The sequence below is a fragment of the Salvelinus alpinus genome, chromosome 6 (assembly GCF_045679555.1).
Source record: "Salvelinus alpinus chromosome 6, SLU_Salpinus.1, whole genome shotgun sequence".
In the NCBI taxonomy this organism is placed as follows: domain Eukaryota; kingdom Metazoa; phylum Chordata; class Actinopteri; order Salmoniformes; family Salmonidae; genus Salvelinus; species Salvelinus alpinus.
The window spans coordinates 63,741,266-63,766,280 of record NC_092091.1 but is presented as its reverse complement, the minus strand read 5'-3'; the positions used below and the strand labels follow the sequence as shown (position 1 = coordinate 63,766,280).

The window sequence follows — 25,015 nt, the reverse complement described above, 5'->3', positions numbered from 1 at the left end:
GAATCTGAAGCCAGGAACCCAGCACCCCGGAATTAAAACACTATCTATGCTCTTTTCCTTACTATCGCTGTGTGTGGTGTGTGTGTGTTGGTGTGTGTGTGTCGGTGTGTGTGGGTGTGTGTGTGTGTGTCTGCCGTGAATATTTGTGTGGGAGTTTGAATAATAATGACTGTTTCAGTTGGTTGTTTATGAGAGTGTGTGAGTGGTGTGTGTGTGTGTGACAGCAATGTGTGTTAGGAGGTAATTGCTGTAACTCTGTAGAAGAGCCTCCACAACACTGCAGAGCGCGGTAGACTGCAGGGCTGTGAAAGTCATTAGTTCTACCAGCCTCGTAATCAGATATGAAACGTTCAGTTAAGAACCGTAATGAAACGTCTGCTGTTGAGCTCTCACTGATGGTGTCCACGGCGAGCTGGGAGAATATCTGGAATCTCCCCTCCTCGTCTTCTCCTCCTCTTCTTCTTCCTCTCTTCAACCCCGCCCTCATTTAAACACCACTCTAGGAGAATAAGATCGCTGAAATATCCCCTCCTCCCGCCACCCCCTCCTTGTTTGCGCTCTGCTCATTCCACTAGCCTTCTCAGACTGTAACCCCGAGGGCAGATTAGAGGCGGTCTAACCTGTAATGACGTTCGCTGTGACCTGTTGTTCTCTGACTGGTTTTGTCATTTGTCTCCCCAAGTCCCCCCTCCCCCTCCTCGTGTGTAACCGCCTGTAATCATCATCTCTGAGACGTTGTCGGTATTAGAACGGCCATCTTTCAGGCTCTGAGATAAACCGAGCAGTACTGAGGGAGGAGAAGGGGGGGGGGCAGGAGTGTTCAATGGTTTAGTCCATCATTGTTGTGTTGTAATAGCAGCCAGATGTTGTGTTGTAATGATGCCTGCACTCATCCAGATAGGTTTACTTAAGTGGGATTATTAATTACCCAGGATGGTAGCATATGGGAGAGAGAGAGAGAGTGATAGACTCCAGAGGCACAGTGAGCATCAGTACATTTTACTGAACACAACATTCTGTTGTTGAACGTTTCTTGTGTGGGGCTGTCATCTTCTCAAACCTGTAACTAACTGTGTTACAGTTATTTTCCTTTCTCCATCAAACCCCAAATCACTAACCCTTCCCCATCTCTTATGTCCTCTCCTATACAGAGCAACCGTCCAATCACCACCAGCAGGGCCAGTCCACGCTGCCGCCAGCCCCGCCTCCCCACAAGCAGCAGCCGTCGGTCACCGCCCTCAACCACAACTCCCTGAGCAGCCGCAACCGTAACCCCAGCCCGGCCCCACCGGCCGCCCTCCCCGCCGAGCTGCAAACCACACCCGAGTCCGTGCCGCTGCAGGACAGCTGGGTCCTGGGCAGCAATGTGCCACTGGAGAGCAGGTAAGATTTGAATATATATTTTTTTAAAAATACATGGCAACTGTATTAAACACGAATTAAGCAAACCTGGCAACCCATATCTCAAATCTGGTAACAGATTGCTCTAAATCAAGGCATTATGGATTATAATATAACATTAACATACCTTGAAAACATAACCAGTGGTAAGCAACTAAATTCAGCTGCGGGCCGATTTTTGTCAGAGCTGATGGTCGGGGGGCTAGAACATAATTATTTGTACACTTCAACTAAACCCAAAAATAGATTGTATTCCAAATTAACAATAATTTCATACCTTGATTGCGTTGAGACATGATCACATATCTTTTTTTTTTATTTTGAGAATACCTGGCAACCCAAACCTCCAATCTGGCAAGGTAATCAACCTTGGGAACCATGTCTTAGCTGAACTGGCAAACCAAAACTAGTTAAAGTGGGCAAACTAGCATCCGTACGTAACATTCAGCCAACTTGGCAACCCTTACCTCAGTCAACCTATTAACTATACCCATTGATGACCTTGCAAATCAAAGCAGAGCCTATCTGGCAACCCAAACATGTACTGATGTTTCAACACAGTGAAAAGCATCAAGCAATCCAAAACCAGAGAGTACAGTGAGTGTATTTCTTTAGTGTAACCCTCCTCCGCTCTAGTCTTCTTTAGAACTAGGATCATACAGAGAACACACACACACACAGAGAGAGAGAGTGTGAGCGCACACCCCGCTCAGACACAAAGGCTTTCCTCTCACTTGTTATTGTACAGCTTTTGGACTTGTCAATCAATGACTAGGGACACATTAGAGGGAGATTTAAACACACACACACATTGATGTGTGCCTCTGCTGTATTATTAGTAGACTGCAGTCTGGCGCAAGTGTTATAGTGTTAATGGGTCTCTTCCTCCACCTCCTCTCTTGTTATCTCTTCCTCTACCTCCTCCCTGTTTTAAACAGTTACCTGCACTGTTCATTCATGCTTTCATTGTTACACGATACAACAAATCTCCCTCCTGTGTCTGTGTGTTTCTGTGTGTGTGTGTGTTTCTTTATGTGCCCGTGTGTGTGTGTTTCTATGCTTGTGTGTGTAGTTGCCAGAGTGAATGTGTGTGCGTTTGAATCTATAAGTTACGGGACGCTACTCTTTTGTGAGCGCCCTCTCTAACCCCGGCCTCAGATCCAAAAGTCAATTTGTACCTATTTGTATATTTTTATTGTCCACAATGTTTCCCACCCTTCTTCTCCAGAAGAAGAATGAACGAATGAAAGAAAAAGAGGAGAAGAAGAAAAAAGCCTGACATGGCTATGTAACATTACAAGGCAACAATAGAGGGATGGAGGGATGGAGGGACAGTGTAGCTGTAGAGTTAAGCAGGGCCGGGGTCTCTGGGTGATATGTGTGTGAAAAGCCCTGGCTGTATAGTTTTATATTTTATGACCAGAGAAGTGCCAGGCCACACAGTGTGTAAAGGGATCCTTGAATAACACACCTGGCTCTCCTAAGGGAGGCCCTGTTTCTCTCTCTCTCTCTCTCTCTCTCTCTCTCTCTCTCTCTCTCTCTCACACACACACACACACACACACACACACACACACACACACACACACACACACACACACACACACACACACACACACACACACACACACACACACACACACACTCACACACACTCTCGTTCCCTCTCTGTCTCTCTGGCCTTTTATTTATGGTTCATCTGTCTCCAACACCAGGACCAACCATAACCCCAGACCTCATCTGCAACAGGCGTGTCGGGCAGCTGGAGATCGGGGGGGACTAGCTGGCGTCATGTCCCTCGCCATCCATTTTCTCTTCCTATATGTCCCTCATTCTCTCTCTCTGTCTCTCCTCCTCCTCTTGTCCATGCCATCCTCCTGTATGACCTTGGCTGTCCTCCTCATCTCTTATTGACAAAACAATATGCATACATCTATTATTAACAAGAGGGGCTTAAAGCTTGTGTTACTCCAAAACCAAACCCCCCACCACAGGGAATACAGTTCCACCATGGCAACGGGGCCCAGGGGGAAGAAAAAAACACAACACAGGAATGCAGCGGTCAATTCAGAGCCAGTGGGATAGCCCCGGTCCAAAACCACACCATGACCCTCAGTGTGTGTGTGTCTCTCTGTGTGTCTGTGTGTGTGTGTGTGTGTGTGTGTGTGTGTGTGTGTGTGTGTGTGTGTGTGTGTGTGTGTGTGTGTGTGTGTGTGTGTGTGTGTGTGTGTGTGTGTGTGTGTGTGTGTGTGTGTGTGTGTGTGTGTGTGTGTGTGTGTGTGTGTGTGTGTGTGTGTGTGTGTGTGTATGAGGGAGAGAGATCCTCACTTGCTGTGTGTAGGAAGCCTTTTAACCCAAGCTCTGGCTCCAACATGGACAAACACTACAGCACAGAGTACTCACAGTATCAGATTCCCTCTCGCACTTGCTTTGTAGGCACCTTTTCAACACGTTTGGCTCGCACTCGCGGATTTGAGCACTCCATGTCTGCATCCCAAATGGCACCCTATTCTCTATAATGTTGTTCAAAAGTAGTGCACTATAAAGGGAATAGGGTGCCAGTTAGGATGCGGGCTAAGTGTGTGTGTGTGTGTGTGTGTGTGTGTGTGTGTGTGTGTGTGTGTGTGTGTGTGTGCGTGCGTGCAAAGGGAGGTAGCGGTCGTGTTTCGTGTGTATACACAAGAGCCTGTCAGGGAAATAAACTAAACGGTGAACTTTCTTGGCAGCCGGAGTCGTAGAAGTAGAGAATATTTTGAGCCCCTGTACTGAAAACAGGATCAAAATGTGACGGTGGGATTTGAGAAATGTTCCCCCATCACAAATTGAATCACAAATCAAGCGCATCATTTCTAAACCAGACATTATTTTTGACATTGTGGCTCGAGAAGAAATGATGAAAGAAAAGTGTAATAATTCAAGGGTAGGGAGGAGAGCTCTCCAGTCTTCAAAGGTTCTCTGTCTCTTTCAGAGGATGTTGATGAGCAGGTATCATCCCTTTTTAAGGTTTTATTGGAAACGTAGTTTGCCGACGTGGAGTATTTTACTACACATCATCTCATCTGACATCATCTTGTTTCATGTTGGCTCCTTCTGTGAAGTCCTCTTTTAATATTCTCAACTATGGTGGTCGCCATTGGCAACAAAGTAAAGATCCTATATATAAAAACATAAATCATTTTTGTTATTGACAGCATGACGTGTCAACAACAAAAAAATCGACAGAAATATTCCATTGTTGACAGATCACATAAAAAAACAGCTGCATCTTTAAGGGAAATAATTCTTTTTTTTAAGCATCAGATGCTATCTCGGGTCTTTAGTCAACTTGCTGCACGACAATATTGCTTCATTTTTGTTTAGTTTTTTGGCTTAATAATGTCTGGTTTAGAAATGATGCGCTTGATTTGCGATTGAGGGAAACTCCATCTCTGCTCAGTTGTTATATTCTTTTCTTTTCTTTTTTCTTTTTTTTGCAACAATGAAGCCATAGTAAAATAATATAGCCAGATATACTTATAGGGTACATAAAAATATATAGGGTACAGTAAATATAGGGTACATTAAAATAATGACAATTACTCACACACTCATGACGCACACACCCTCTCACCACCACCCACTTAGAGAACGGTCTCCATCATAACCGTTTGACTCAATAAGCCCACTTCAACCACCCTCCTCCTCCTCGTCTGTCACCATTACTCACATATTCATTTAATACTGAGGACATAAAGAGAAAATCCCCTGGAGACGAACGCTAACGTTAGCTAGCTCCTTTCACCATGACAATAACATAGCAAGCCCTGTTGTGGAGACACTATAGCTAACGTTAGCTAGCTCCTTTCACTACGACAATTACATAGAAAATCCCTATTGAGGAGACACTATAGCTAACGTTAGCTAGCGCCTTTCACCACGATAATTACATGGAAAATCCCTGTTGAGGAGACACTATAGCTAACGTTAGCTAGCTCCTTTCACTACGACATTTACATATAAAATCCCTATTGAGGAGACACTATAGCTAACGTTAGCTAGCGCCTTTCACCACGATAATTACATGGAAAATCCCTGTTGAGGAGACACTATAGCTAACGTTCGCTAGCTCTTTTTACCAATTACATCTAAAGCCCTGTTGAGGAGACACTATAGCTAACATTCGCCAGCTCCTTTCACCAATTACATCTAAAGCCCTGTTGAGGAGACACTATAGCTAACGCTAGCTAGCTCCTTTCACCAATTACATCTAAAGCCCTATTGAGGAGACACTATAGCTAACGCTAGCTAGCTCCTTTCACCAATTACATCTAAAGCCCTATTGAGGAGACACTATAGCTAACGCTAGCTAGCTCTTTTCCCCAAATACATCTAAAGCCCTGTTGAGGAAACACTATAGCTAACGTTCGCTAGCTCTTTTTACCAATTACATCTATAGCCCTGTTGAGGAGACACTATAGCTAACGTTAGCTAGCTCCTTTCACCAATTACATCTAAAGCCCTGTTGAGGAGACACTATAGCTAATGCTAGCTAGCTCCTTTCACCAATTACATCTAAAGCCCTGTTGAGGAGACACTATAGCTAACACTAGCTAGCTCCTTTCACCAATTACATCTAAAGCCGTGTTGAGTGTTCTAGTGTTCCATCATCTTTGCTACTTCATCTATTGTCTTCTCCTATTGAGATCTTGTATAGAGTCTGGTTTAAGTCCCACTCAGTGACGGAGAGCTTCAGTTCACTCTGAGAGGTTCTAAGAGCGAGTCTTAGAACCTGTGTACGTCACCGACCACTTAACATGGTGGTGCTTGATGCATTCAAAGACCTCTCTCTCTCTCTCTCTCTCTCACGTCTGCAGATTAATAACTCTCTATACACACCTATGTGTGTCCTCTCAGCATGGTCAGTGAATAATAACAAAAGGATTGCTTCTTATATACCCCGACACACACACACGTCACACATTTCCACATTGGAGAATCCTGACACCACAACTTCAACAACTCTAAGGCCAAGCAGGGTGTGATCGACAACCCTGATTTAGGAAACAAATGTGTGTGTGTGTGTGTGTGTGTGTGTGTGTGTGTGTGTGTGTGTGTGTGTGTGTGTGTGTGTGTGTGTGTGTGTGTGTGTGTGTGTGTGTGTGTGTGTGTGCGTGTGTGTGTCACTTAAATGTATCCTTGTTATCAGTCTACCAGAATAGACTGTAATTAAAGCCTTTGCCATAAACCTAATGCTTTATAAACTTCCCCTGCAGAAAGACAATAATCTCCAACAGTGATTAACTGCTCTTTTTGATGACAATATACTGTATTTTACTACACTTTTCATTATGACAGTATATCAACAACAGGTTTTTAATTCAGCAATATCAACAATGTGAATATTTTACCTCTATTTGAAATCGTACAAAATGACATTAATAATGATAACACTGCAATAAAAATGTCTATAAATTATTTGTACCGTGTTACAGACATGCATACAAATCATAATTATGATCCATAACTTCACATAACGTATCTCGGCTTCACTGGCTGGATTTCAGTCTGAGTGGCAAGTCTGTACAGCCCAGGGGTTATTTAATTTAAACACTCAGTTAATATCAGAGAGACAAGCTTTTCATCAAAGACACATTATTCCACTATCATGTAGAGAAAATGAGAAAGTTAGATCCAACACCATTGTAATGGCTCGATCAACTGCTTCTTAAAGTCTCTCATTTATTTAAAGTATCTCTTACTTGAATTCTTCGCACCATATTCCTCCTTAGCTCATAAAGCGAGAGAGACGCACACACACAGGCACAATCATACGCACACACACGCGCACACACACACTCATAGCTCCTAGAGAGAAGAGACAGACAGACGCCATATCATATGTACACTGAGGTTAATCTCTTCAGACTAAACACACACCAACTGTGGTATGCCTTTAGCTAACCCACACACACAGCCCCCGACCTCACCAGCCCCAGACTATCTATAGAAACACAAGCTAGGCTATGTTCTCCAGTCCTGTTCGTGAGCCGACTCGCTAATAAAGTTTGTACAAATATATACAGCCTGGGGGATTAAATACATTTTGCCCCCGGTAACATTGTGAGCCATAAGCTATAGCATCACCATCCCATGAATGCCAATTATGGACATTGGCATAGAGCCATACACCTATAGGAAGGAGCTGATGATACAAGGGGGGGGAGGGGTTCTTCACTTTTCTTTCTTTCGTTCATCTGTGGTAGGTAGCCTAGTGGTTAGAGTCTTGGGCCAGTAACCGAAAGGTTGCTAGATCAAAAAAGATTACAAATCTGTCGTTCTGCCCCTGAACAAGGCAGTTAACCCACTGTTCCTAGGCCGTCGTGGTAAATAAGAATTTGTTCTTAACTGACTTGCCTAATTATATATTTGTTTTTACATCAAGTCAAGCCATGGTGTCAGACTCTGCTCTCCTGCAGCTTTGTGGCTGTAGTCATCAAATTAATACCTTTTAGCTTTAATTTTACATGTTATATTTCTTTGTGGATTGCATAGTACTTTTTTTGTGGATTGATAGTACTTATGTCAGGATAATGAACATGTGAAGTGATGATTTTGGAGAGGGACATAATGAGAGTGGAGAGATTTTGAGTTTTAAATTAGTCAAAAAGTAGATGGATGGATGGAGGGGGAGGGCCAGGTGTTTGAGAGCTGTTTTGTGAATGAGAGAGGGATGAGAGAAGGATGGGTATAGCATGTCAGAGGTCTGAGTGGAGGACAAGGAGGGGTGGAGAGGAAGATGAAAGAGAGAGAGAGAGAGAGAGAGAGAGAGAGAGAGAGAGAGACGCGGCATGGAGCAGAGATGAAGGGATATAACAGGGGTGTGTGGGTACTCGAGGGGGTTAGATTAGAGATGGGAGGATGAGAGAGGGAGGAGTGTGAAAGGTCTCATTCCGAGGTGATAATCCCTCATCACTCAATCCGTGACTCATTATCATTCTCACCTGTTGTGTCAGAAGACAGCCTCCCATGCCTGTCTCACACACACACACACATCATAGACACACAGAGACACATGCATACACACACATTTCATGGACAAACACACACACACACACACTCCTTTGCCGCTCCATCCCTTTCTCCTCTCTTTCCCTGGATCAGCTTTCATTAGCCCGGTCTGCAACTCAACACCTAGATTTCACGACAACTATGATTCCCCCGCCCCTTTAAGTTTCTCCAAGTAGCTCAGCCTCTTGTCTTTTCTCTGAGTCTGCCGTGTTGCATTAACTTCCCTTCAATGTAATGTATATGCGCTGGGAAAAAAACTATAGAATGTGTTGACGTAGCTAACCTGCTAGTTCTAGCTATTGTACAGTATGGCCTCATGCTAATGCTAACATGTCTTCCCTATAGCCTCATGCTAATGCTAATATTGCTTTTCTATCCTCTTGCTAATGTTAACATATCATCTATATTTTATTTTATTTAACCTTTATTTTTAGTAGGCAAGTCAGTTAAGAACAAATTCTTATTTACAATGACGGCCTACCGGGGAACAGTGGGTTAACTGCCTTGTTCAGGGGCAGAACGACAGATTTATACCTTGTCAGCTCGGGGATTCAATGCTAACACTAACATTAGCGTGTTTATGACATCAATGCTAATATAGCTTATTTATGCACTTATGCTAATACTAACAAACTGTGTATTCTCTATGGCCTTGTGCTAACGCTTACATAGCTTATATATGTCAACATGCTAACGCTAATATTATTGTCTCTATGGCCACATGCTTATGTTAGCGTCTCTCTCCTCAGCCCATTGTTGGAGAGCTCTGGAGATGTGGAAGGAGATATGGGGGGATTAGCATAGTAATGCTGCTCAGCGTCACGCCACCTCCAGTCAATTAACAATGGTGGCCCCCGCCACATGCGTGCCTTTGCTCTCGCAGTCACTCTACAAGTCCATTATGCCAAAGGAAACTGGTTATGGCTGGCCCACTATCATAGCACTGCGAAACCCTTTTGGCCCCGTAGTGTAGGTATCAGGCACAGAGATGCTATCGAATGGATAGAGCAATTATATCTATCCTCTGTTGCCGTTTGATTTCAATACTCATGGAAGAAGTCATTGAACTTTGTCAAGATTTTATTATCATTGTCAGGTTTTTTAATCCGAATATTTAATTATAGTTTCAAAACGTTTTTAAATGCAGCCACGTTTCCATGTAGACTTCGTCTCTATCTATCTTTTCACTGATACGAGCGAACAAAGATAATGTTTTGGTTGAAAGGAGCCTTTTGAACTGGATAAGGTAGCTAAATTCAATTAAAAAGTATCCCAATTTCTTCCCATAAACGCAGAATCCGTTTTCATTCGAATGAATTGTCTTTTTAATTAGGAGATTGATAAGAACGCTCACATTGTTTTTTAAACAAACATATTCGATTTTCCATTTGAAGTATGACTTTTTTTCTAAATACCTCTCTCTTTTTTTCTCTCCACCTCTCTCTCTCTCTCTCCCTTTTCCACAAAATGAAATATGAAATATATCATTGGAATGTGTTGCACATAAACCATGCAATCCAGACACCTGGCAATTTGATAAGGTCATAAATAATACTGAAGTGCCTATCGCATATCCAATGTAGTGTATGTATGGGTAATATAAATCAAGTCTAAGAAGACAAATGGGTAGTAAACACACACACACACGCACACACACACACAGAGAGAGAGTCACGCACCCTGGAGAGCTAAATGCTTTACAGTACGCTAAAACAATGTGTGAACGCTAAAATAATTTTAAAAACCAACAGCCAAACAAACGAGCTCACTGACTATACCGTTTTAGACAAACATTTTATACCTGTAGGACACCGTACTTAAGTGTTACATCAATCTGGAAATAGCAAACAAAATAAAACTTGATTTAAAGTGCATTTAAGGCACCTAAATCTATACAAGGAAACAATACAAGGAAATACAAAATCTGAGTAAGCGCTTACACACTCTTTTCAACACACACTCCCTCAGTGTTGTGACGTTGGAGTGGTGCACCGCGGTGAGATGGGACTGGAGAGAGCCGTTCTATCTCCATTTGGCCAGGTCAGTAGGGTCAGTCAGGGCTGGAGGGCTACGTTGCCATGACGCACAGGTCACTAAGGTCAGGGTATGTGTGGTCAAGACATAACTGGACAATTCATCAGAGAGAGCGAGAGAGCGAGAGGTGGAGAGGAAGAAGGAGTTTCAAGTTTTATTTGTCACATGCATAAGTACAGTGAAATGCTTAACTTGCAAGCCCTACCCAACAGTGCAGTGATCAATATCAAATAGGATAACTAATAAAAAATATTTAGAACATGTAACACGAGAAATAAAGAGACTTATTATCACTCTAATAGCATGTAAAATACTATTGTTCTGGTTTGGCTCCGGTATATTTTATTGGCTGTTCTCACCACTAGTACACAGAGCGAGAGAGAGAGAGAGAGAGAGAGGGGTATGTAAGAGCCTATAGCAGGGTTATATAACAGGGTTATCCACAACTCAATTGAACACATTGACTCTGCCAGCGTCGCCATAAACAGCCTGCTTTATGGAGGGAATAAAAGACTCCTCTTGTCTCCTCCCTCCGAGGCCCTCCATCTCAGATCGCACCGCCACTGTCTCTTTTCATCATCACACGTTTATCGTTCCCCCTCTCCTCTCCTCCGCTGTGGAAATGGAGGGAGGAGGTGAAAGAGAAGTGAAAGTGAAAAATACACAAAGAGATAGAAATTAAATTAGAACGTGTCACTTCTCTGGATCGAGGGCTTCGGCTTGTATATTGAATGTGTGTGTGTGTGTGTGTAGGTGTGCCTGTGTGTGCGCCTGTGTGCATGCTCAGGTGGCTGAGTGTGTGCTTTTGGGACCTAATCTGAGTGTGTGTCCTTACGCAACTGCGTGTGCCCGGGTTTTTCCAACCCTGCATGCTGTGTGTGTCTGTGTGACACCTGTCTGCCAGACAGGTCCACAGGGGGACTATCTCCCCATCGCTCTGTGTGTGTCGACGTGTCTGGCTGCCAAAACGAATAACGTCGGCAATAACACTGATCTCCTCAAGTCTTCCCTTCTCTCTAATTGTGTTGTATACTAATACACTTTGATCACACACACACACACACACACACACACACACACACACACACACACACACACACACACACACACACACACACACACACACACACACACACACACACACACACACACACACACACACACACACACACACGTCTCTAATTGTGTTATGTCTCTGGTATCTCCATCTCCCTCATGTAGAAAATTAGCAAAGCAAGCCGTTCTGGAAAACGGGCATGACAACCTGATAGAGATGGATGTGTTCCCTCCCGCGTGCCACGAAGGCGCCTATGGGGATGGGTACGTGCCTCCATCTCAGTCTCTCTGAGTGTCCATCCCCTCCGCTTGTCGTCCTCCTCTACGCATGGTGCCAAACCCCAGCCGCCGTGTAACCCCTGGCAACACTGAGCCGAATACAAACACACACAGAGGGATTAGCATCAAGCACATGTCCAATCCCATGTAAATAAAATAAAAAACATTTTCCAACAATTTTTGAAAACTTTATTGGTAACACACTGTAAGACGGGACACTGGGTAGAAAGCATGCCTTAGGGTCGTATTGTAATGCCACCGGGCATTACACCCAGTGTGTCACAGCAGCAAGACGTTACCATGTAACCGGATGGAAGGCTCAGTGTTGCCTGGCTGGTTATCACAGCGAGAATCAGCTCTGTTTGTCCCATTGTCTGATGTCTCCATGGTTGTTTAATGTCTCCATGATGGTTCATTCTTGTCAGTGTGCTTGTCTAAAGAAAGACAAAAGACACTATTAAACCAATCCTGTTTTGGAGAATTGCTTACCTTGGCCTTTCTGTTTGCTGATTCAAATTGGGCTTTGGCATGGTTGGCGAGTGAAAAAGGGGGAGGGATGAAGCTTACATTTGAAAAACATACAGGGATGGGTTTATCAGTTTTGGCCCGCACTTTGTTGGCTTTTAGTTGTTTAGTTGTGAGGGAGAGCTACTTCCTCGAGGAAGTGGCAAACTAAATTAAAGACGAACACCTCATCTCTGAGGGATTTTTTAAGTGTTAAGTAATCACTTCCCTGGTTTTAATATCCGTTCTTTCTGCTACTCCGACACTTATCCCTGTCCCTCGGGGTGTAGAACTACAACTTAAATCCACCCACCCACCCTCTCTCTCTCTCTCTCTCTCTCTCTCTCTCTCTCTCTCTCTCTCTCTCTCTCTCTGTCTCTGTCTCTGTCTCTGTCTCTGTCTCTGTCTCTGTCTCTGTCTCTGTCTCTGTCTCTGTCTCTGTCTCTGTCTCTCTCTCTCTCTCTCTGTCTCTCTCTCTCTCTCTGTCTGACTCTCTCTCTCTCTCTCTCTCTCTCTCTCTCTGTCTCTCTCTCTCAATTCAATTTGCTTTATTGGCATGACGTAACAATGTACATATTGCCAAAGCTTACTTTGGATATTTACAATATTAAGGTAATAAGAATCAAAATTGTCAACGGGACAACAGTAACAACAATAATCAAGGGTCAAATAACCATACATTGAACAATAACAATAAACATACAGTAGAGGACATGTGCAGGTTGATTGGTCTGTCAGACACTGTCCCTCATCTTATGACAGGCAGCAATGTAGTGCGCTGCCAACCCACAGCTCTCTGCGTCCTCCCCCAACAGGACGGGTAGCCTATTCTCATCAGAGAGGTCTTTGAAACCTTGAATAAGGATTTCAAATTTGGGGAAATGACACTCTCTAATTATTTTATATTTATCTCTCTCTCTCTAACTCTCTCTGACAGCCCCACACAAGAAACGTTCAACAACAGAATGTTGTGTTCAGTAAAATGTACTGATGCTCACTGTGCCTCTGGAGTCTATCACTCTCTCTCTCTCGCTCTCTCTCTCTCCTCTATCTCTCTCTCTCTGTCTAACTCTCTCTCTCTCTCTCTCTAGCTCTCTCTCTCTCCGTCTCACTGTGTCTTTCTCTCTCTTACTCAATGTTTTATGTACTGAGATCTACTTCACAATCAGAGAAACAGCTTTACCTGCATGTGTGTGTGGTGTGTGATCGTGTGTGTGAGGGTGCGCAATCACACACACCACACACACACATGCATGTATGCACATACTCTCATTCAAATTACACACACACGCACACAAACAAGGGCATTCACGCACCCTCTCTTTCTCTCTCTCTCTCTCTCTCTCTCTCACACACACACATACACAGTAAAGCACCCTCACACACACTCCAGGGTCTGATTGGAAACTAGAGTGAAACCCTCTGTCCTCTGGCTTGCTCCCTGGTTCAATCAATGAGCAATGACACACACACACACACACACTGTCTCCAGTAGAAACACACACACACACTAATTAATTTGATTGAAATAGCTGACTTTGGTAATTACCTCAAGCCAGCTGGTCTCTTAGGCAATCCTACTTGTACTGCAGGAAGGTGATGTTTTATTAAACAAAGAAAACAGCAGTCCTTGTATGTCTTTCCATAACATTTTTGGAATGCTTTGTCTGTTCCGTGTTCATATGCTTCCTGTTTCAGACTTCACAGGCCTTCAAGTGTTTGTTTGTTTGTTGTTTCTACTAACTGTCTAGTTCATTTGCTACTGTAGCTGTTACTTTGTTTGTGTTTTAAACTGGAACCTGGTCCCAGATCTGTTTATGCGATCTTGCCAAATAATGACCATTATATAGGAGTTGGCTATACAGCACAGACAGATCTGGGACCAGGCTAGAACTTTGTACCCGATGTAGTTCCATTTAATCTCCTACTTTGTCCAGTCTCCATTCTCACCCTCCTTCTCCCTCTCTCTTTATTTCTCTCTCTCCTCTCCTCTTCTCCAGGCACTTCCTCTTCAAGACAGGCACCGGCACAACCCCTCTGTTCAGCACGGCTACTCCAGGCTACACCATGGCAACGGGCTCCGTCTACTCGCCGCCCACACGGCCCCTACCCAGAAACACCCTCTCCCGCTCCGCCTTCAAGTTTAAGAAGTCCTCCAAGTACTGCTCCTGGAGATGCACTGCTCTCAGCGCCGTGGGACTGTCCGTCCTGCTGTCTGTCCTGCTCTGCTATTGCATAGGTAGGATAGTACTGCTACAGTGTATACACCTACACACACACTCACACTGTAGTGGATACCTTATACAGATGTAGGATCTTAATTTGAACACTCTTTGTGACTGCAAATCTTCCTGAATGCAGACGAGCTACACGATTGACATAAATTCACTGAAAACCCACACGAACACGCGGTTACATTAACAGTATTGCACTTTTCATGTAGCCTTTTTCAATCAAAATGATGGACAAAAAATTCTGTTGCTGTAGGATTATTTTGCTGCAACAATGCTGGTCAAATTAAGATTGAACATATGTACAGTTGAAGTCGGAAGTTAACATACACCTTAGCCAAATACATTTAAACTCAGTTTTTCACAATTCCTGACATTTAATCCTAGTAAAAATTCCCTGTCTTAGGTCAGTTAGGATCACCACTTTATTTTAAGAATGTGAAATGTCAGAATAATAATAGAGAGCATGATTTATTTCAGCTTTTATTTCTTTCATCACATTCCCAGTGGGTCAGAAGTTTACATACACTCAATTAGTATTTGCTAGCATTGCCTTTAAATTGTTTAACTTGGGTCAAACGTTCCGGGTAGCCTTCCACAAGCTTCCCACAATAAGTTGGGTGAATTTAGCCCATTCCTCCTGACAGAGCTGGTGTAACTGAGTCAGGTTTGTAGGCCTCCTTGCTCGCACACGCTTTTTCAGTTCTGCCCACAAGTTTTCTATAGGATTGAGGTCAGGGCTTTGTGATGGCCACTCCAATATCTTGACTTTGTTGTCCTTAAGCTATTTTGCCACAACTTTGGAAGTATGCTTGGGGTCATTGTCCATTTGGAAGACCCATTTGCGACCAAGCTTTAACTTCCTGACTGATGTCTTGCGATGTTGCTTCAATACATCCACATAATTTTCCTACCTCATGTTGCGATCTATTTTGTGAAGTGCACCAGTCCCTCCTGCAGAAAAGCACCCCCACAACATCAGACCAGAGGACATTTCTCCAAAAAGTACAATCTTTGTCCCCATGTGCAGTTGCAAAACGTAGTCTGGCTTTTTTATGGTGGTTTTAGAGCAGTGGCTTCTTCCTTGCTGAGCGGCCTTTCAGGTTATGTCGATATAGGACTCGTTTTACTGTGGATATAGATACTTTTGTACCTGTTTCCTCCAGCATCTTCACATGGTCCTTCACGTTGTTCTGGGATTGATTTGCACTTTTTGCACCAAAGTACGTTCATCTCTAGGAGACAGAACGCGTCTCCTTCCTGAGCGGTATGACAGCTGCTTGGTCCCATGGTGTTTATACTTGTTTGTACAGATGAACGTGGTACCTTCAGGTGTTTGTAAATTGCTCCCAAGGATGAACCAGACTTGAGGAGGTCTTGGCTGATTTCTTTTGATTTTCCCATGATGTCAAGCAAAGAGGCACTGCGTTTGAAGGTAGGCCTTGAAATACATCCACAGGTACGTCTCCAATTGACTCAAATGATGTCAATTAGCTTATCAGAAGCTTCTAAAGCCATGACATAATTTTCGGGAATTTTCCAAGCTGTTTAGAGGCGCAGTCAACTTAGTGTATGTAAACTTCTGACCCACTGGAATTGTGATACAGTGAATTATAAGTGAAATAATCTGTCTGTAAACAATTGTTGGAAAAATTACTTGTGTCATGCACAAAGTAGATGTCATAACCAACTTGCCAAAACTATAGTTTGTTAACAAGAAATTTGTGGAGTTGTTTTAATGACTCCAACCTAAGTGTATGTAAACTTCCCGACTTCAACTGTGGGTAACCTGTTGGATCAGCTGTGAAAGTAAATTGGGTAACCATTCAGTAACCATCGCACACTGTAAGGTTACCTCAGGTGACAAACTCCAATGATTTAAAACCACACACCCCCCAAATCTAGCATCTACCACATGAAATGGGTACATAAGGTTCAGACAAAGCAGTAACCAACCACAGCTGTCTATCGCTGAGGCCCCAGGGCTCTCTTCCGCTTTGCTTTAGTTTACATTCCTTCGACAGCGCTGTAAATGCCAATCTGATAGCGATAGCGTTTCCTATCAATGACATTGGATACGCTCAGCCTTAAACAAGCACAGTGATTGCTCAGCCTTTGATTATAAACTCTGAATAGTTTCAGTTTCCAGCTGGCGCGGAGGAGTATTGTTGACACACACACACACACACACACACACACACACACACACACACACACACACACACACACACACACACACACACACACACACACACACACACACACACACACACACACACACACACACACAGGAGTGTGTTGCCAAAGTACCCCGATGCCTCTATCCAGTTGTTGTGACTAGCTGTGATAGATAGCAAATGCCACAGCTATTGCTCATAGAGAAGGTGTGTGTGTGCGTGTGTGTGTGTGTGTGTGTGTGTGTGTGTGTGTGTGTGTGTGTGTGTGTGAGAGAGAGATCTGATTGTATTAGTATTCACCATGCACTACATTCAGCTATAGCGGGAAGGAACTCTCTGCCCCCTCATCCACTCTGTTGGATCTCTGCTGTAGAGAGAGACAAATCACATGTTGTTTATCACAGGATTCATAAACAACAGCTGTAGGCTAACAGTGAAATGCTCACTTACGGCCCTTCTCAACAATGCAGAGAGAAATAAAATAGAGAAATAATAGAAAGTAAAACACGTGATAATAAAAGTAATAATAGATACACAATGAGGAATGATAACTTGACTATATACAAGGGGTACCAGTACTGAGTTGATGTGGTACGAGGTAATTGAGGTTGATATGTACATATAACTAGGAATAAAGTGACAGATAGTAAATAGTAGCAGCAGCGTATGTGATGAGTAACAAAGAAAGTTAGTGCAGAAAGGGTCAATACAGATAGTCTGGGTAGCTGTTTAACTATTTAGCAGTCATATGGCTTTGGGGGTAGAAGCTGTTCAGGGACATGGTTGGTTCCAGACTTGGTGCATCGATACCGCTCGCCGAGGGAGAGAGAAATGGAGGGAAATTAATCATTTTGATTCAGACACACTTGCAAACAATAGACCTGTATTTTTGTGTAGTAGCTAGATAACTGGACTCTCTCTTTCGCCTGCAGACACACACACACACACACACAGTGGGTAGGAACAGTAAGCCCAGTTGACCGTCTTTAGTGGTCAGTCCAGACTGATGGATCTAGCCCTGCAGCTGTCCAGAACAGAACAGGAATCCCTCACACCTCAGTGTGGACTATAGAGCTGTGAGGCTTAGAGACCGACTAGATGGACGCTGCCATGTTACCTGTCTGCTATCCACTTAGCAGCACTTGAGCAGTACTCCCCCTCTGTCAATACAGCGGCTAATGGGCCTCTGGGCCTGTCCGTCACTCGGATAGGGTGAGGGAGGACACACTCGCGCACACACACACACATTCACGCACACACATTCACACATACATAAGTGCATGCAGTGCTCTCTCTTTCTTCCACACACGTATTATGCTCGGAGTACACACACACACACACACACACACACACACACACTAGGACTCACAGAATACAAACCCTTTGCCTCCACATCCACTATTCTGAACCGCCAGTGATTCCCATAACCTCATCCTCACCAAGGAAGAGACATGATTAATATGTCATGTTGCCCAGTAGGCTTGAAATGAAGGAAGAAAGACCCTGAATGACCTGTTCAGTGCAGCGACAACAACCCGTTCTCTTCCTACCAGAAAGCTAATGATGGAATCCAACCCAGCAGGAAATGGTTGCTGTGTCAGTGGGGTGTCAGCGGGCTGTGGGTGTGTGTGTGTGTCCGTGCGTGCAGTGGCGTGCATACACACTCTGCCCCAGCGCCACTCATTCCAACATTTATGTCCCGACCAGAACCACAGTAGGGCGCCTCGCCGACCAAAGCTAAGTTATGGTAAAATATGGAGAGCTAATCTCTACGGCTTCCTGTAGGGGACAATCATTACCATCCACCCTCAGATTGAGTTTCTCTGTAGCCTTTTATCTGAATACGTTGGTGGAGAAGGACACTGTTGTCTTTCTACAAACCTCATTATCTGTTTCTGTAGTGATGGAAAAACACACACATGCTTACTCAGTGGTCGCCCCATACGGAGTCAGTCCTGATAATGAGGTGAAAGACCCTTAATGAAGAATTCATGAGACCATGAAGACAGTTACGAGGAGATTTGCGCACACACACATACTAACACACACTAACTTTAAAACACTCACACACACACTAGCACACATTAACTTTCAAACACGCACGCACACACGCACGCACGCACGCACGCACGCACGCACGCACACACACACACACACACACACACACACACACACACACACACACACACACACACACACATACTAACTTTAAAACACACACACACTAACTTTAAAACACACACACACTAACACACACTAACTTTAAAACACACACATACTAACACACACTAACTTTAAAACACACACACACTAACACACACTAACTTTAAAACACACAAACACACTTAAAGATGAACTCTCTAACTTGTGTATATTTTCAGCCAGTAGTTTTGAAGGTGGTGCTCACGAGCCTAAAGTGTTTTTTGTGTACTACGTCATCCAATTATGTGCGATATGTTACGAATTTTGCAATTTGTATGATATATTACAAGTTTCATTCGTGCAATATGTTACGAATTTGTTGTGCTTAAGATCCCGGGAGTGCATCTTTAATTTGACTATCTTATTTCAAGCATGTATTATATTATGGCTCAACTCTATGGCCCGATAATGAAAGCTTTTGCACACACACACACACACACACACACACACACACACACACACACACACACACACACACACACACACACACACACACACACACATAAAACACGCAGACACACACCAACCATGCTTGTATGGTACTTCGGCACAAAGGACTATGACTTTCCTGTCACCAAATGCTGGTAGCTTTAAGGTTGAGGAGGACCAATAGACAGTATATTAGAGTCATGAATAACCAACACACTCTGACAGTGGCTGCACCTCAAATGGCACCCTGTTACCTACAGTTGAAGTCTGAGGTTTACATACACTTAGGTTGAAGTCATTAAAACTCGTTCTTCAACCACTCCACACATTTCTTGTTAACAAACTATAGTTTTGGCAAGTCGGTTAGGACATCTAACTTTGTGCGTGATACAAGTCATTTTTACAACAATTGTTTACAGATTATTTCACTTATAATTCACTGTATCACAATTCCAGTGGGTCAGAAGTTTACATACGCTAAGTTGACTGTGCCTTTAAACAGCTTGGAAAATTCCAGAAAATGATGTCATGGCTTTAGAAGCTTCTGATAGGCTAATTGATCTCATTTGAGTCAATTGGAGATGTACCTGTGGATGTATTATAAGGCCTACCTTCAAACTCAGTGCCTCTTTGCTTGACATCATGGGAAAATCAAAAGAAATCAGCCAAGACCTCAGAAAAAAAATTGTAGAACTTCACAAATCTGGTTCATCCTTGGGAGCAATTTCCAAACACCTGAAGGTACCACGTTCATCTGCACAAACAATAGTACACAAATATATACAACATGGAGACCAGGCAGCCGTCATACCGCTCAGGAAGGAGATGCGTTCTGCCTCCTAGAGATGAACGTACTTTGGTACGAAAAGTGCAAATCAATCCCAGAACAGCAAAGGACCTTGTGAAGATGCTGGAGGAAACAGGTACAAAAGTATCTATATCCACAGTAAAAGTCCTTTATCGACATAACCTGAAAGGCCGCTCAGCAAGGAAGAAGCCACTGCTCTAAAACCGCCATAAAAAAAAGCCAGACTATGTTTTGCAACTGCACATGGGGACAAAGATCGTACTTTTTGGAGAAATGTCCTCTGGTCTGATGAAACAAAAATAGAACTGTTTGGCCATAATGACCATCGTTATGTTTGGAGGAAAAAGGGGGAGGCTGGCAAGCCGAAGAACACCATCTCAACCGTGAAGCACGGGGGTGGCAGCATCATGTTGTGGGGGTGCTTTGCTGCAGGAGGGACTGGGTGCACTTCACAAAATAGATGGCATCATGAGATAGGAAAATTATGTGGATATATTGAAGCAACATCTCAAGACATCAGTCAGGAAGTTACAGCTTGGTCGCAAATGGATCTACCAAATGGACAATGACCCCAAGCATACTTCCAAAGTTGTGGCAAAATGGCTTAAGGACAACAAAGTCAAGGTATTGGAGTGGCCATCACAAAGCCCTGACCTCAATCCCATAGAAAATTTGTGGGCAGAACTGAAAAAGCGTGTGCTAGCAAGGAGGCCTACAAACCTGACTCAGTTACACCAGCTCTGTCAGGAAGAATGGGCCAAAATTCCCCCAACTTATTGTGAGAAGCTTGTGGAAGGCTACTCGAAACGTTTGTCCCAAGTTAACCTGTCTAGCCCCGGGGTTCCGCTAGCGGAACTCCTCCCACATTCCACTGAAAAGGCAGAGCGCGACATTCAAAAAATATTTTTGAGAAATATTTGACTTTCACACATTAACAAGTCCAATACAGCAAATGAAAGATAAACATCTTGTGAATCCAGTCAACATGTCCGATTTTTAAAATGTTTTACAGCGAAAACACCACGTATATTTATGTTAGCTCACCACCAAATACAAAAAAGCACAGACATTTCTTTCACAGCACAGGTAGCTTGCACAAAACCAACCTAACTAACCAAGAACCAACCAAACTAACCAAGAAACAACTTCATCAGATGACAGTTTTATAACATGTTATACAATAAATCTATGTTTTGTTCGAAAAATGTGCATATTTGAGGTATAAATCATAGTTTTACATTGCAGCTACCATCACAGCTACCATCAGAAATAGCACCGAAGCAGCCAGAGTAATTATAGAGACCACCGTGAAATACCTAAATACTCATCATAAAACATTTATGAAAAATACATGGTGTACAGCAAATGAAAGACAAACATCTTGTGAATCCAGCCAATATTTCAGATTTTTTAAGTGTTTTACAGCGAAAACACAATATAGCATTATATCAGCTTACTACAATAGCCAACCACACAACAGCATTGATTCAAGGCAACAGTAGCGATAGCGACAAAACCAGCAAAATATATTAATTATTTCACTAACCTTCATAAACTTCATCAGATGACAGTCCTATAACATCATATTACACAATACATATATGGTTTGTTCGAAAATGTGCATATTTAGAGCTGAAATCCGTGGTTATACATTGTGAAAATGTAGCAAATATTTTCCAGAATCTCCGGATATATTTCTGACACTCACCTATTCTGACCAAATAACGAATCATAAACGTTACTAAAAAATATTTGTTGTACAGCAAATGATAGATACACTAGTTCTTAATGCAATCGCCGTGTTAGAATTCTAAAAATAACTTTAGTACGACATGCAGCTTACGTTATAGCGAGAGAGCGCCCAAAATCTGGGCGGAAACTAATAGTAAACATTTTCGACAGAAATATGAAATAACATCATAAATGGGTCCTACTTTTGTTGAGCTTCCATCAGAATCTTGCACAAGGGGTCCTTTGTCCAAAACAATCGTTGTTTGGTTTTAGAATGTCCTTTTTCCCTCTCGAATTAGCAAGCAAAACTTGCCAAGTGGCGCGAAGCTGTCCATCGTGATCAAACGCAGAGAACGGAACACTATATTAAACTATATTGAAAAAACATACTTTACGATGATATTGTCACATTTATCAAATAAAATCAAAGCCGGAGATATTAGCCGTCTATAAGGAAAGCTTTTCAGAAGCCAAAGCTGATGTCCATCCCGCGTCTTCCTGAACAAAGGAAATTAGGGTCCTGTCATTCCAAGACCTCTCTTCAGACCATAGATATACCTAGGATCCCCATTTCACCTCTCACTGCCTATTGACATCTAGTGGAAGGCGTATGAAGTGCATGTATAGTCATAAATTTCAAGCAAATTGATAGGGAGGCCCTGGAACAGAGCCTCGAATTCAGATTTTTCACTTTCTGACAGGAAGTTTGCTGCAAAATGAGTTCTGTTTTACTCACAGATATAATTCAAACGGTTTTAGAAACTTGAGAGTGTTTTCTATCCAATAGTAATAATAATATGCATATTGTACGAGCAAGAATAGAGTACGAGGCCGTTTAAATTGGGCACGATTTTTCCCCAAAGTGAAAATAGCGCCCTCTATCCTCAACAGGTTTTAAACAATTTAAAGGCAATGCTACAAAATACTAATTGAGTGTATGTAAACTTCTGACCCACTGGGAATGCGATGAAAGAAATAAAAGCTGAAATAAAATCATGCTCTCTACTATTATTCTGACATTTCACATTCTTAAAATAAAGTGGTGATCCTAACTGACCTAAAACAGGGAATTTTTACTTGGATTAAATGTCAGGAACTGTGAGTTTAAACTGAGTTTAAATGTATTTGGCTAAGGTGTATGTAAACTACTGACTTCAACTGTATATAGTGCACTGCTTTTGACCAGTGATATAGTGCACTATGTAGGGGGATTTTTCTTATCTCTATATGAACGTGCTTTCACGTCTCTCTCTCTCTCTCTCTCTAATTCTCTAACACAATATATTTCTCCGTCTCTCTCTCTCTCTCTCTCTCTCTCTCTCTCTCTCTCTCTCTCTCTCTCTCTCTCTCTCTCTCTCTCTCTCTCTCTCTCTCTCTCTCTCTCTCTCTCTCTCTCTCTCTCTCTCTCTCTCTCTCTCTCTCTCTCTCTCTCTCTCGCTCTACATCTCTCACACACTCCCCATCCCTCTCTGCCAACCTGCTCTTAATTATTGAAAACCCCACTTGGATGGATGGAGAGGGTTGATGGTAGATAGGCCAACACACATGCACGCACACACACACACATACACACACACACGTACACTGTCACATGTCTTAAGCCCATCCCCTTGTTATACAGTGCTACTGTAGGTGAAGGGATGTTTGGGGTTAACACCTCAGACTCTGGAGATGCCAAATATATAGTAAGTGTCTTGTTCTGAACACTTTTCCTCTCCCCCTTCTCTCTATATTCTCTCTATCTCTCACCTCTCTCTTGCTCTCTCCTCCTCCTCCCCCTCCCTCTCTCTCTCGATCTCTCTCTCTCATTCCTCACCCCCTCTCTCTCTCTCATCCCTCCCTCTCTCTCCCCCTCTCTTTCTCTCTCTCATCCCTTCCTCTCTCTCTCTCTCTCTCTCTCTCTCTCTCTCTCTCTCTCTCTCTCTCTCTCTCTCTCTCTCTCTCTCTCTCTCTCTCATTCCTCAACCCTCCCCTCTCTCTCTCTCTCTCTCTCTCTCTCTCTCTCTCTCTCTCTCTCTCTCTCTCTCTCTCTCTCTCTCTCTCTCTCTCTCTCTCTCTCATCCCTCCCTCTCTCTCTCCCCCCTCTCTTTCTCTCTCTCATCCCTCCCTCTCTCTCTCCCCTTCTCTTTCTCTCTCTCACCCCTCCCCTCTCTCTCTCTCTCTCTCTCTCTCTCTCTCTCTCTCTCTCTCTCTCTCTCTCTCTCTCATCCCTCCCTCTCTCTCCCCCCCTCTCTCTCTCTCTCTCTCATCCCTCCCTCTCTCTCCCCCCCTCTCTTTCTCTCTCTCATCCCTTCCTCTCTCTCCCCCCTCACTTCTCTCGCTCTCTCTTTCGATCTCTTTCCCCCCACTTTCTGAAAACACTCTCGTCCTCCCCAGCCACCCATAAATACTTTGCGTTGCTTTTCACGTGTACAGAGGAACACTTTCATACACATTGGATATACAACGAGACCTGGGAGGAAAGAGATCACGTTTACTGGTTATGTCATCAGTTGTGTAACTGGGAGATGGGAGAGAAATGCATGACTTCTTCCTATCGTGGCCTACTTTTAAATTCAACATTTAGATGCTCGACTATTTTATGCGAGGAGTGAGTTCCTATTTCTCGCTCTGTTTCGCGTTTGTTCTTTCTCTCTCGCTGACTAGGAAAGTTCATTGTTGTATGTTTGTCTATCAAATAAACATTTGATTGTGTTCAAGTATTTTACTGGGCTGTGTTTGCTTTGGGGATACTTTGTTTTCGGGTGAAAAACAAAGTCAGGACTGACAACAACAGAAATGCAAAAAGAGCAGAGAAAAGGAGGACAGCAACACAGTGTGCGTCAAACACTGAGAATGGACCAATCACAACTGGGTATGATTTGTGAAAAGTGCTGAAATCAATAGTGGCCTTGAACCGCCCTGGAGAAGTTGGCATGATTGTTGTTGTGGTTTTGGTTGTTGTTGTTGTGGTTGTTGTTGTTGTTGGGGTTTTGTTTTGGTTGTTGTTGTTGTGGTTGTTGTTGTTGTGGTTTTTGCTGTTGTTGTTGTTGGGGTTTTGTTTTGGTTGTTGTTGTTGTGGTTGTTGTTGTTGTGGTTGTTGTTGTTGTGGTTTTTGCTGTTGTTGTTGTTGGGGT

General features: G+C 43.2%; 1 protein-coding gene across 12 annotated transcripts in view; it reads left to right on the top strand.

Annotated features, from left to right (window-relative positions):
* The window catches only part of tenm3 (teneurin transmembrane protein 3), a 462,931-nt gene that overhangs the window by 319,129 nt on the left and 118,787 nt on the right, over positions 1 to 25,015 (top strand). For 7 of the 12 annotated variants that reach the window (XM_071407375.1, XM_071407374.1, XM_071407376.1 and 4 more), the window contains 3 exons: positions 1,152 to 1,383; positions 11,704 to 11,802; positions 14,322 to 14,560. In XM_071407375.1, coding sequence (XP_071263476.1) covers positions 1,152 to 1,383; positions 11,704 to 11,802; positions 14,322 to 14,560 — 570 coding nt within the window. The remainder of the gene's footprint in view (positions 1 to 1,151; positions 1,384 to 11,703; positions 11,803 to 14,321; positions 14,561 to 25,015) is intronic. The other 5 variants (XM_071407381.1, XM_071407379.1, XM_071407383.1 and 2 more) reach the window with 1 other exon arrangement.